Consider the following 12,078-nt stretch of genomic DNA (forward strand, 5'->3'; position numbering starts at 1 on the left):
ATAATTATCATCCTAGGTTGCTAATCACCATGGTTCAGACAGTATTCTAAATAAACACGTCATGTAAATAAAGAATTAAAGTGGAATCCGGAAACCTAGTAACAAGACTATTACCTTAAGAAATAAACAATTCAGTCCTTATGCAAAATGAGAGAGCAACAAAACCTATTTGAGTATAGCCAGTTGAAGACTGTCACAGCCAATTCTCTGCATGACTGCTTTTCTCAGCTTTGGCAAGCTTGTCTACACACTAACACATCATGAACACGCCTTGGCTCTGTCCATACTGAGCAACATGTTCCCAATCACTCTAACAAATTCCAGGCATCTTCTTCAAACAACAAGAACAAAACAAACACACAAACTCAATAATGCAAAGAACCCCAACAATAACAAAAACAACACTGGGTAGAGAAGGATGAGGAGATAATAAATAAAATTAACTGTTTAAATCATCCTCATCACCCCCTCCAGCCCAATCTGGTGCCCTCTGTAGAGCGGCTTTTCACAACCGAGAGAGCCTGCCCATTAGCACTGGTCTAGGGACAACTTTCTCTCATCCAATCCAAAGATTAACTACTATTAGCTCAAACCAAAACTGCCATTGGACTAATGCTTTGGTATATTTTCTCCATATCTCTATAAGCTGCTTCCTTCCTCCTACAGTGGCTCACATACATGCCCAATTAGGCTCTGATTACTGTGACATCACCACTCCTTGCTCTTACAACCAACAGCCAATGCCAGAAATAGTGGTGGTGGACCAAGAGGGGGATGGGAAACTGGAGTGAAGTGTGTATGTGTGTGGGAATGAGAGAGGGGAGGTGTGTGTAGCCAGAGCTTGTATCTCATGCTTGTGGGTGTCTTTGTGCCAAGGGGAGGAGAAAGGAGAAAAGGGGAGGGCCTGTGCTAAATTTGTCAGCTTACTGAAACGTTGTGTCAGAGCATTTTTCATCATGTAAATGCACTGAGAGAGGAAGAGAGAGAGAGAGAGAGAGAGAGCGCAAAAGAGAGAGAAGGAAAGTGAGAGACTGAGGGGAGGGAGAGAGAAAGGAGAGAAAGAAAAGGGGAGTTATTAAGGGGGGCAGCAGAAAAAGATTGTCTCAGTGTCGTCAGCAGAAGTGATGGACTCAGCACATAGAAAGTGATAGTCTTCTCCTACCGGGCTAGGGAGAGCACACTGACCAGACAATGCTGGCCTCTCACTGCCTCTGAGGAAACTACCCATTACATCTAACACATTTGGATGTATTCTCTTTTAATTGGTAAGTGTCTAAAATCTTATGAGGTTCATTTTTTTATCCTTGCCCAGTGCCTACAGTACAAAGGACTTGTTCCCAGCAAGTGCAGCTCCTGGTTGTAATAACATGATTCAAACCACAGTCAACTATTGAGTGACAGGGTTTACTCAGGTGCCAAAGAGCAAGTGATCCAGAGAGAGAGGGACAGCCCCAAGCAGCTTTTACACAGACTGGTGATGACTTTCTTCAAGGGGACACGTCAATCAGTGTTGCCGGGAGGGCAAGGGAACTGAAGGGAAAACAAGCTACAGTCTACAATTATCTGGTAAGGATTCAGTGGCATTTGACTTTCCCTGTATCTTTCACTGTCTTTATTGAATGTGTACATGCAAACATCTAGCATGGCTTGCTCATAGTTCTTTAAGTGTTGCTAGTCTTATCTGTTGATGATCTAGTACATTTGATCGCTAAACTGCACAGTGACAGAAAGGCTTTGGCCACCCTGTGTTGAGTTAGCCAGAGATTCCTGCTGATCAGTTTGAAGCTTAGCCCTTCAGTGGTATCTCTATGGAGATACGTGGAGAGGTTTGTTGCCCGAGGCAATTCCCCTGTCTGATTCCTTTAAGTTGTTTAACAAGGCAGCTGGCTCTGATATAGACACAGCAGAGAGGGATTGACACAAAAGCAGAGATAATGAAGTAGTGAGCTTTCCAGAACAAGGGCTTGATAACCACAGATAAACACTCAGCTTGTCATCCTTCCAAAAACATACTCGAACAACAAAGATAGGCTGCCAGTGAGAAGTGTCAATAGTAGGAGCCTGGTCTTGTTACCAGGAACATCTCTGGGGCATTCATGATTGTAAGCAGTGCCATACAAAGCTATGCCCTCATTTTGTGATGTGGTTCACACTAGTAGAAGTTGCTTATTTGAGGTTGTTTGATTATTCAGAAAAATAACAGAAATTCACATCACAAAATGCCAAATTTCAGATACATTTTAGTCAAAATGAGTTTGCTGTCATTTGTACATGAATGGATAAAGACTATGAATATATACAGTTTTGTTTTAAATAAAATTCTGCACAAAGTACTGGGTACAACTTTCTGCTGCCTCATGATATACCTCCATGCTGAAGTGGACACGGACGAAAAGGGCTGTTCTGTTGAATCTCTGCTTTGTCTCTGCTGCCAGGGCTGTGGATAAGAGTGCTTTGATGGTGCAATTAGTAACCAATCAAAACGATTCCTGAAACCCCCTTCCTGACAGCATGTCCAAAACACACCACAACACACAATCCTGAAAGAGTAAATGAAAGAAACCTTATTAAATGTGCTAAACTATCATCAGAACTATTCTCTGCCGTGGAAAGCCAAAACAATGGCTGCTTTCCATCAGCGTCAGTCTCAGAGCAGACTGAGCAGGTAGCGGAGGTTGGGGCTGAGGCTGGGCTGAGGTTAATTATGTCTACAGTGTCATGTTATGGGCAAACCAGGATTACATGCGTAAGGAAAGAATGGTGTCACCTTTGATAATGAATTACTCAGATTACCATTTCAAACTGAACTTAATTTTGATCCAAGACATACTGAATGTTTACAACCAGCACTGTCAATTGGTCCTAATTTGAGCATATACCTCATTTTGCACAGTCCTCCAGTGCTGTAGATTGGGAGGTGTTGAATTGATATGTTATGACTAGTAATAAACTGTGAAGAATTATGTGCATTTGTATTAGTTTGTGGTAGTTGAGATAACAGAGCTGCTGGTGTATGTATGACTAGCTGTGGTGTGGTAGAACAGAAGGCAGAACTGACTTGTAGGTACAGCAGAGCTGGAGCAGAGAGGGGGCATCTCTCTCAGGCTTTCTCTCTCTTCACAACTACCAGCGTGTCTGCCTGTCTGTCTGTCTGTCTGTCTGTCTGTCTGTCTGTCTGTCTGTCTGTCTGTCTGTCTGTCTGTCTGTGGCAGCTCACTCTAAAGAGTGGCTAAGAATGTGAGGAATGCCACACTCACTCTGAAATGAGAGGGGCTAGGGCGAGGGCTAGGGCTCTGCTCACCTACTAATTATTATGGGCTGCGCATGAACAAAAACACTGGAGCACGCTGCTGCTCACAGCCACACTGACCCACACAAAGCACTGCCTGTCACACACTATTAGATACGGAGAAAAACAGGGAGATGATTTGATAAATTCATTACCAAGCTGTGAATTTGACAGACATTCTAATGAGCAAAACAGCCCTAATTAGACAATCCTAATAAAGAACACTGTTTACCTCAAGTGCACTGTCATCCACAAAGCTACTGTAGTTATTTGTCTATAGTAACACCGTCCTCTTTTTATGTCACGACAATAACAAGGCCAGTTAGTCAGCTGTCTTTGTATAACTACGGAGGAGAAGAGGGCATGGGGCCTGCTGTTGTTGCCTCAGGTGCTAGGTAACGGAGGGGTTAATAATAGATTGACTGTCTTGGGGCAAATAGAACTAACTCTGGTCCCTGGGAGCCCTGGGAGCCCTGGGAGCCTGAGTCTGGCATGTTGTGTTATCTGAACACACACACCCCCACTGCCAGCTCAGGCATTTTCCTCCAGCTTTGAGGTGGTGGGAAGCCTGGCTGGGAGACTAATTGGAGACTCCTGGCTGACCGCGTAGTACTATGGGGCTTTTCTGTGGCATGGAGTGACATGGAGTGGCCGGTGCATAGCTTCTCCCAGACACAGAGCTAATTTTCCAGAGAGGGAAACCACATCAATCCCAGGCTATTAACATAAGGGAGACAGTGACTGTTCCATTAGACCAGATCATTTTCATGTGTTGTTGTCCTCTTTGTCCCAATGAGGAATTCATTTCTCCCCCTGTCATACATCCCACAACGTGGTCTTACATTACTGAAGTCCATCACTGTCTCTTTCGTTCAGAACTTTAATAAGGACTTCTATGTATGTTTAGATAATGTAGCTTGATCCAACCTTTACTATCGTCTCTTCGTCAATCAGCATCTACTTTGATGACGTCACACCGCATCATACAACAGGGCTTTGTGGGAATGGATTCATTCCATGAAAGGGACCCATATACTGAATTCAAAGGAGAGTTTCACACTAAAAGACTAAAACTGAAACCAAAACTTAACCACGGCTTCTTCTGAGCTTTTACTCGTGGGCAGACGCTTTGTGAGAATAACATATGGGCATTCAGTAACAATATATATTTAAATGTGTTAAAGACATGTATTCACAATTAATGGGAGACAAAAATGTAGGCTAGGCTTATACTAAAATATATAAAATACATTACTATATACTAAAATATATATATATATACAGTGCCTTGCGAAAGTATTCGGCCCCCTTGAACTTTGCGACCTTTTGCCACATTTCAGGCTTCAAACATAAAGATATAAAACTGTATTTTTTTGTGAAGAAACAACAAACGACTTACAGCTGTAATCGCAACAAAAGGTGGCGCTACAAAGTATTAACTTAAAGGGGCTGAATAATTTTGCACGCCCAATTTTTCAGTTTTTGATTTGTTAAAAAAGTTTGAAATATCCAATAAATGTTGTTCCACTTCATGATTGTGTCCCACTTGTTGTTGATTCTTCACAAAAAATACAGTTTTATATCTTTATGTTTGAAGCCTGAAATGTGGCAAAAGGTCGCAAAGTTCAAGGGGGCCTGTAACGGCTTTCTTCCAACTCCTCCTCTGACGAAGAGGAGGAACAAGGATTGGACCAAAATGCAACGTGGTTCATTCGATACATCTTTAATGAAGAAGAACACGAACAATACAAAACAACAAACGTCGAAAACCGAAACAGCCCTGACTGGTGCAACAAACACAGAGACAGGAACAATCACCCACAAACACACAGTGAAACCCAGGCTACCTAAATATGGTTCCCAATCAGAGACAACGATAATCACCTGACTCTGATTGAGAACCGCCTCAGGCAGCCATAGACTAATCTATACACCCCACACAACCGCAAGACAAAACACACTACAAATAAACCCATGTCACACCCTGGCCTGACCCAATACATGAAGATAACATAATAAACATAGACCAGGGCGTGACAGGGCCGAATACTTTCACAAGGCACTGTATATATATAATAGTATAATAATATAGTAAAGATATCAAAACTATGAAATAACACATGGAATCATGTAGTAACCCAAAAAGTGTTAAATCAGAATAGATTTTAGATTCTTCAAAATTGCCTTGTTGACAGCTTTGCACACTCTAGGCATTCTCTCAGCCAGCTTCATGAGGAATGCTTTTTCAACAGTCTTGAAGGAGTTCCCACATATTCTGTGGGAATTCGACCTCAATTCGGTTGAAGTCGGGTTGAGGTCGGGTTATTGTGGAGGCCAGGTCATCTGATGCAGTACTCCATCACTCTCCTTCTTAGTCAAATAGCCTTTACACAGCCTGAAGGTGTGTTGGGTCATTGTTCTGTTGAAAAACAAATGATAGACCCATTAAGCGCAAACCAGATGGGATTTTGAATCGCTACAGAATGCTGTGGTAGCCATGCTGGTTAAGTATGCCTTGAATTCCAAATAAATCACACACAGTGTCACCAGCAAAGCATCCCCACACCATCACACCTCCTCCTCCATGCTTCGCAGTGGGAACCACACATGTGGAGATTATCCGTTCACCTACTCTGCGGCGCACAAAGACACAGTGGTTGGAACAAAAAAATCACACATTTGGACTCATCAGACCAAAGGACAGATTTCCACCGGTCTAATGTCCATTGCTCGTGTTTCTTGGCCCAAGCAAATTTCTACTTATTATTGGTGTTCTTTGGTAGTGGTTTCCTTGTAACAAGTTGACCATGAAGGCCTGATTCACGTAGTCTCCTCTGAACAGTTGATGTTGAGATGTGTTTTATACTTGGGCTGCAATTTTTGGGCTGCAATTTCTTAGTCTGGTAACTCTAACTAACTTATCCTCTGCAGCACAGGTAACTCTGGGTCTTCCTTTCCTGTGGCGGTCCTCAATTGAGCCAGATTCATCATATCGTTGGTGGTTTTTGTAACTGGAAGACTGAAGAAACGTTCAAAGTTCTTGAAATGTTCCTCATTGACTGACCTTAATGTCTTAAAGTAATGATGGACTGTCTTTTCTCTTTGCTTACTTGAGTTGTTCTTGCCATACTATGGACTTGGTCTTTTACCAAATAGGGCTATCTTCTGTGTACCACCCATACCTTGTCACAACACAACTGATTGGCTCAAATGCATTAAGAAGGAAAGAAATTCCCCTAACAAACTATTAACAAGGCAGACCTGTTGATTGAAATGCATTCCAGGTGACTACCTCATGGAGCTGGTTGAGAGAATGCCAAGTGTGCAAAGCTGTCATCAAGGCAAAGGGTGGCTACTTTGAAGAATCAAAAATATATTTTGATTTGTTTAACACTTTTTTGGTTACTACATGATTCCATATGTGTTATTTCATAATTTTGATATCTTTACTATATTAAAAACCCTGCAATGTGTAGGTGTGTCCAAACCTTTGACTGATATTGTATATATTTTTTGGACCTTTATTTAACTAGTTAAGAACACATTTTTATTTACAATGATGGCCTACCAAAAGGCAAAAGGTCCCCTGCAGGGATGGGTTCTGGGATAAAAAATAAATACAATGGGGCAAAAAAGTATTTAGTCAGCCAACAATTGTGCAAGTTATCCCACTTAAAAAGATGAGAGAGGCCTGTAATTTCCATCATAGGTACACTTCAACTATGACAGACAAAATGAGAAAAATAATCCAGAAAATCACATTGTAGGATTTTTAATGAATTTATTTGCAAATTATGGTGGAAATAAGTATTTGGTCAATAACAAAAGTTTATCTAAATACTTTGTTATATACCCTTTGTTGGCAATGACAGAGGTCAAACGTTTTCTGTAAGTCTTCACAAGGTTTTCACACACTGTTGCTGGTATTTTGGCCCATTCCTCCATGCAGATCTCCTCTAGAGCAGTGATGTTTTGGGGCTGTTGCTGCGCAACACGGACTTTCAACTCCCTCCAAAGATTTTCTATGGGGTTGAGATCTGGAGACTGGCTAGGCCACTCCAGGACCTTGAAATGCTTCTTACGAAGCCACTCCTTCGCTGCCCGGGCGGTGTGTTTGGGATCATTGTCATGCTGAAAGACCCAGCCACGTTTCATCTTCAATGCCCTTGCTGATGGAAGTAGGTTTTCACTCAAAATCTCAGTCTTCCCACTGTATATAGGACAAAACACACATCAATACAAGAGAGACACCACAACACAACATAAAGAGAGACCTAAGACAACAGCATAGCATGGCAGCAACACATGACAACACAGCATGGTAGCAACACCACATGACAACAATATGGTAACAAAACATGGCAGCAGCACAAAATATTACGTGAGTTAATATCTGGCTGTATCTCCCATTCCATGCCTTTATACCTTTCATATCTTCAACTATAATTTCCCTCATACCAGCCAGAGATCTCCAAAGGCCTTGTTCTTGAGCAGTTTTGCTCTCCATCTCTTTAACCTAATGTGCTGGCCCCATGCCCAGAATAGCAAGGCAAAAACAAGTGTGCTCCCCTCTCATTCTGAAGGCAGTCTGAACATCATGCACGTGGTTCTCCTTTGGGTCAGACATCTAGCAGTAACTGCTGAACAGTTCATATAGTTACCCTCATACTGAACAGACAACAGAACTAGGCAGCCATGAGCCTGCCCTGCACCAAGCCTCCCACTTTGAGATAAGAAAGGATTGTCCTGACTCTGGGGAGGTGTTGCACAGGTTCCTCTATAATCCAATATGCAGCAGCTTTCAATTAAGGAGCCCCAGGGGTACAGGCCCTTGTTATCACATTCTCCTCTGCACTCTGGGGCATCCCCTCCGCTTCCAATAACACCACAGCCCCTCCAACTGCTGCCCGGCTATTTGTCTAATATAAATGCCTTCACTTTGAAATATGGAACAAACAGTCAAAGGGCCTCTTTTTCATGCACTCCTGCAAAAAGCTAAGGGTTGTATCTTAAAATGTAGTTGTTGTGCATTAATCACACTACTTAAATGTAGCCTCTCTGCAGAGACACACTGTCAGGGAAGATTGATATTACACAACATTCTCTCAACACTGATAAACTGAGTAATGTAATGATCCAGAGCACACTGAGAAGGTTCAAGAGTTCTACATTCTTTTCAGGTTAAATTTAGATTGAAATTCCAATATTCCAAATACATATAGGAAATTATATATACACAATGATGTGTTCTTTAACTTGTGAATGCACCCCAGTGTCCATCTCTTGGTAAACAGTTCAGGTCTGATACAATCTGATCAATATATTAGAACAGGCGCAAGAACAGCATCATCTGCTATGCATGTCAAACTTTCCATAAGAAGTGATGCCCAGGCCTGCACAGCACTGAGGAGCAGATAGGGGATAGACATGTGAAAACACTCCTCCTAACAGTGGCCGTCACCCAAGAGAGCCAGACTCAGGACAGCTAGCTAAACACAACTCCCTGACATCATTAAAAAAACTTACCAACTAGAGAGATCAGTACCTTATTAGCTAAAAGAAACAACACTTGCCTTAGTAGAGGTGGAAAGGGTTAGACTATTGACACTCCAACAGCTTCCATTTAACACATTGAATTCCGGTCCACTGAATAACAGTTCACAAACCCAAGCTACTGTATCGCAGATGACTTTACTGTTAAGTAAAAGCACAATCCAGATCAAACTGTATGTGCTTGTCTATGTGTCTGGCTATGTTTTTCATACTCAAACATACATTTTAAGGTTATTCCTCTACTTTTATTATGCAACACAGTTACAGTTGATGTTATATAATACAAAGTCACAGCATCCTAAGCAGGAAATGCTTCCTTTTATGGTGGCCAATATTTATTTAGCCCCAAGGACCCCCAGAGTTGCCCTAGATGCTGGGCTGGGCTCTGGAATGAATAGGGGCTCCCAGGGCAGGACAGGACTGCTCCCTGAGGTGTGTGCCTGCCTGGCCCTCACAGGTAATAGAGACTGGGAGAAGGCCATTCTAAGGGACATGTGGCCTCTGGTCTCAATCAGTGGAGCTGTGAAGGCTCCCATTAATGTCCTGTCAGTGTAAGAGTAGATCCTAGCCTTGTGGGTCAACAGCAGGGGCCTTAATGGACTAAACAGGCAGGCCACGAAAAAGGTTTCTTAATGCCCAGAGCCAGCCATGCTTTCATAACCATAGCCAACACCACCAGCCTGGTGCCTGTTGAGAAACATGATGGCACGGCAGCTTGGCATCTTGGTGAAATCAAATCTGTCTCGGAGTTGAGATTTCCACTGTGTGATAACATTCAATGATATCACAAGCATAGAATATGTGGTGCCAGATCTTGTGTTGGAATCAGTGTCTTGTTTCTTTCAGCCTGTACAGACAGGACCCATGGAAAACACACCATTACCAAAGTGACAATACCTGACAAAATAATACCCTTTCACTTGAGGCATGCTAACCCCAAGAAGTGAATATGAGTATGAGTTTAAAGGGAAAACCACTAATTCCTTTAATTTTCAGTGTTAAATAACAGTAATAACAATATTTTTTGTGAACAAATGTTTCATTTTGGTGTTATAATAAGCTAGGTAGCAACATTGAAAATCATTGTGGAAATCTGTTGCAGCTCAAGTCGACTACATAATGCAACATGCAATGCTTTGTCTATAGGCTGGCTGGCTAGCTAGCAAATGTAGCTAAACACACAATAATACCAAAGACAATATCAGCATGTAACATAGCTAGTTAGCTGTAAAATCGCTTATACAAACTGCACAAATACATTTCTACAAGGGCAGATATACTTTTGAGGAGATGGGAAACGTTGCTCATGCTACGTCAATGGGCCGCGAGGTGTATTCTGGGAAAAAGAGTGCTCTCCTTCAAGGAGTCAATGGGAGTCTATTGGGCGCTAGCTCAAAAACATGAAAACATGACATCACTCAGAGATGCACAAAAACAATATAACATAGAAAATGGTTGAACCTTTCCTTTGAATTATACATGAGATTGTTTAGGTTTTATAACACATTCATCCATTCATCAAAACGGTAGGCCTATACTGTGCGATTAGAGATCATTTCAATGAGATAGCTGACCACTGCGTGGAATGTCACAGTATGTTTGAAACAATTCATTATTTGTGCCAAACCAATGACCTCCCTTTCTCTTTCCCCATCCATTCCTGTTGTTCTAAATCCCTATGCCTCCTAAGGTGTGTGTGAGTGAGAGCCCTTCCCAGACTGATGGAGCTCCCCATAGTGCTGCTGTTCCTAGTGTATGGTCTTGTCTCTGGAGCCAAGCAGCCCCAGGGTCCGGGGAACCCTCAGGAGAGCAACCCCCAGGCCAGGAGCAAGGAAAGGGAGAGCAGTGAGGATGGCCTGGAGAGAGAGTTCCTGTATGCTGGGCAGAGGAGCAGGCGAGACACCGCCGAACCCCAGCAGCCCGACAAGTGTTCCTACACCTTCATCGTTCCCCAGCAGAAGGTGACAGGGGCCATCTGTGTAAACCGCAAGGAGCCAGATGCAGCGCTGGAGAACCGCGTCAACAAGCAGGAACTGGAGCTGCTGAACGTGGAGCTGCAGAAGCAGAAGAGGCAGATCGAGATGCTGCAGCAGCTGGTTGAGGTGGACGGAGGTATCGTCAACGAGGTCAAGCTGCTGAGGAAGGAGAGCAGGAACATGAACTCCAGGGTGACCCAGCTCTACATGCAGCTGCTACACGAGATCATCAGGAAGAGGGACAACGCCCTGGAGCTGTCCCAGATGGAGAACCGTATCCTCAACCAGACCTCGGAGATGCAGCAGCTGAATAACCGCTACAAGGACCTGGAGCACAAGTACCAGCACCTGGCCACTCTGGCCAACAACCAGTCGGTCCTCATCGCCTTGCTGGAGGAGCAGTGCCAGGGTCGGCCCGTCAGCCCCCCTCGCCCTGTTCCCGTCCCCCAGCCAAGGCCACAGCCCCCACCCCCACCTGCACCATCAACACCCATCAACAAGCCCTACCAACCTCCCACCTACCCACGCCTCACCAACCAGATCACCAACGAGATTCAGAGTGACCAGAAGTCTGTACTGCCTGTCATTCCTACCATGCCCAGCGGCACAGGCAGCCCCTCTATCACTACCAAACCCTCTGGTGAGTCTCTCTGTTTCATTGAGCAGCCTGGCTGTTTTATGTTACCAATTGAAATTAATATTCCTTGATACAGATCTGGTCTGAAGTTACATTTATATGAGGGGTCAAGCGGAAATAGAGAAGCTGGCATGTTCTATGAACACTCATCAGACTAATGTCTACGCCAGTCTGAAACAGAGGGTTGTGTGTGAGAGCAGTTTGGTATTTCTTAATCATCAGCCAACAGTAGCTCTCCATTCTTTATCCATTCTTCTCACTATTGTCTATGGGAATAATAAGTTCCACACATTCCCTGGGAAAAGGGAGAACAGAGCTGTTGTTGTCTCAAACCCTTTGAGATGCATATCATCTAATGTGCTTGATACTACAGTCAGCTGATTACAATCCAAACAAGAATCTTAAAACACATATTTATGTGTGCTCATGGATGGTTGGACTAGAGCCCTCTGGTTTTGAGGCCAGTGAAAGTGGAGCTGTCTGAACCTATCCTCCTTGATTTGGTACACTTAATGAAGCTTAAGTAAGTGGATGATTAATTGATAGATTTAGTTAACTGTATAGTTGATGAAATACAACAGGGATCACAACTGGATAAGGATGTCTGTCATGTACTCTAGCTG

General features: G+C 43.2%; 1 protein-coding gene across 4 annotated transcripts in view; it reads left to right on the top strand.

Annotated features, from left to right (window-relative positions):
• Nucleotides 1–963: 963 nt before the first annotated feature.
• The window catches only part of LOC135540728 (angiopoietin-related protein 2-like), a 28,637-nt gene continuing 17,522 nt past the window's right edge, over nt 964–12,078 (top strand). The window contains exons 1-3 of one of the 4 annotated variants that reach the window (XM_064967105.1): nt 964–1,265; nt 1,384–1,566; nt 10,533–11,458. In XM_064967105.1, the coding sequence (XP_064823177.1) occupies nt 10,564–11,458 (895 nt within the window). In that variant the 5' untranslated portion in view covers nt 964–1,265; nt 1,384–1,566; nt 10,533–10,563. The remainder of the gene's footprint in view (nt 1,266–1,383; nt 1,567–10,532; nt 11,459–12,078) is intronic. The other 3 variants (XM_064967106.1, XM_064967107.1, XM_064967109.1) reach the window with 3 other exon arrangements.

This window comes from Oncorhynchus masou, chromosome 1 (genome assembly GCF_036934945.1).
Source record: "Oncorhynchus masou masou isolate Uvic2021 chromosome 1, UVic_Omas_1.1, whole genome shotgun sequence".
Classification (NCBI taxonomy): Eukaryota; Metazoa; Chordata; class Actinopteri; order Salmoniformes; family Salmonidae; genus Oncorhynchus; species Oncorhynchus masou.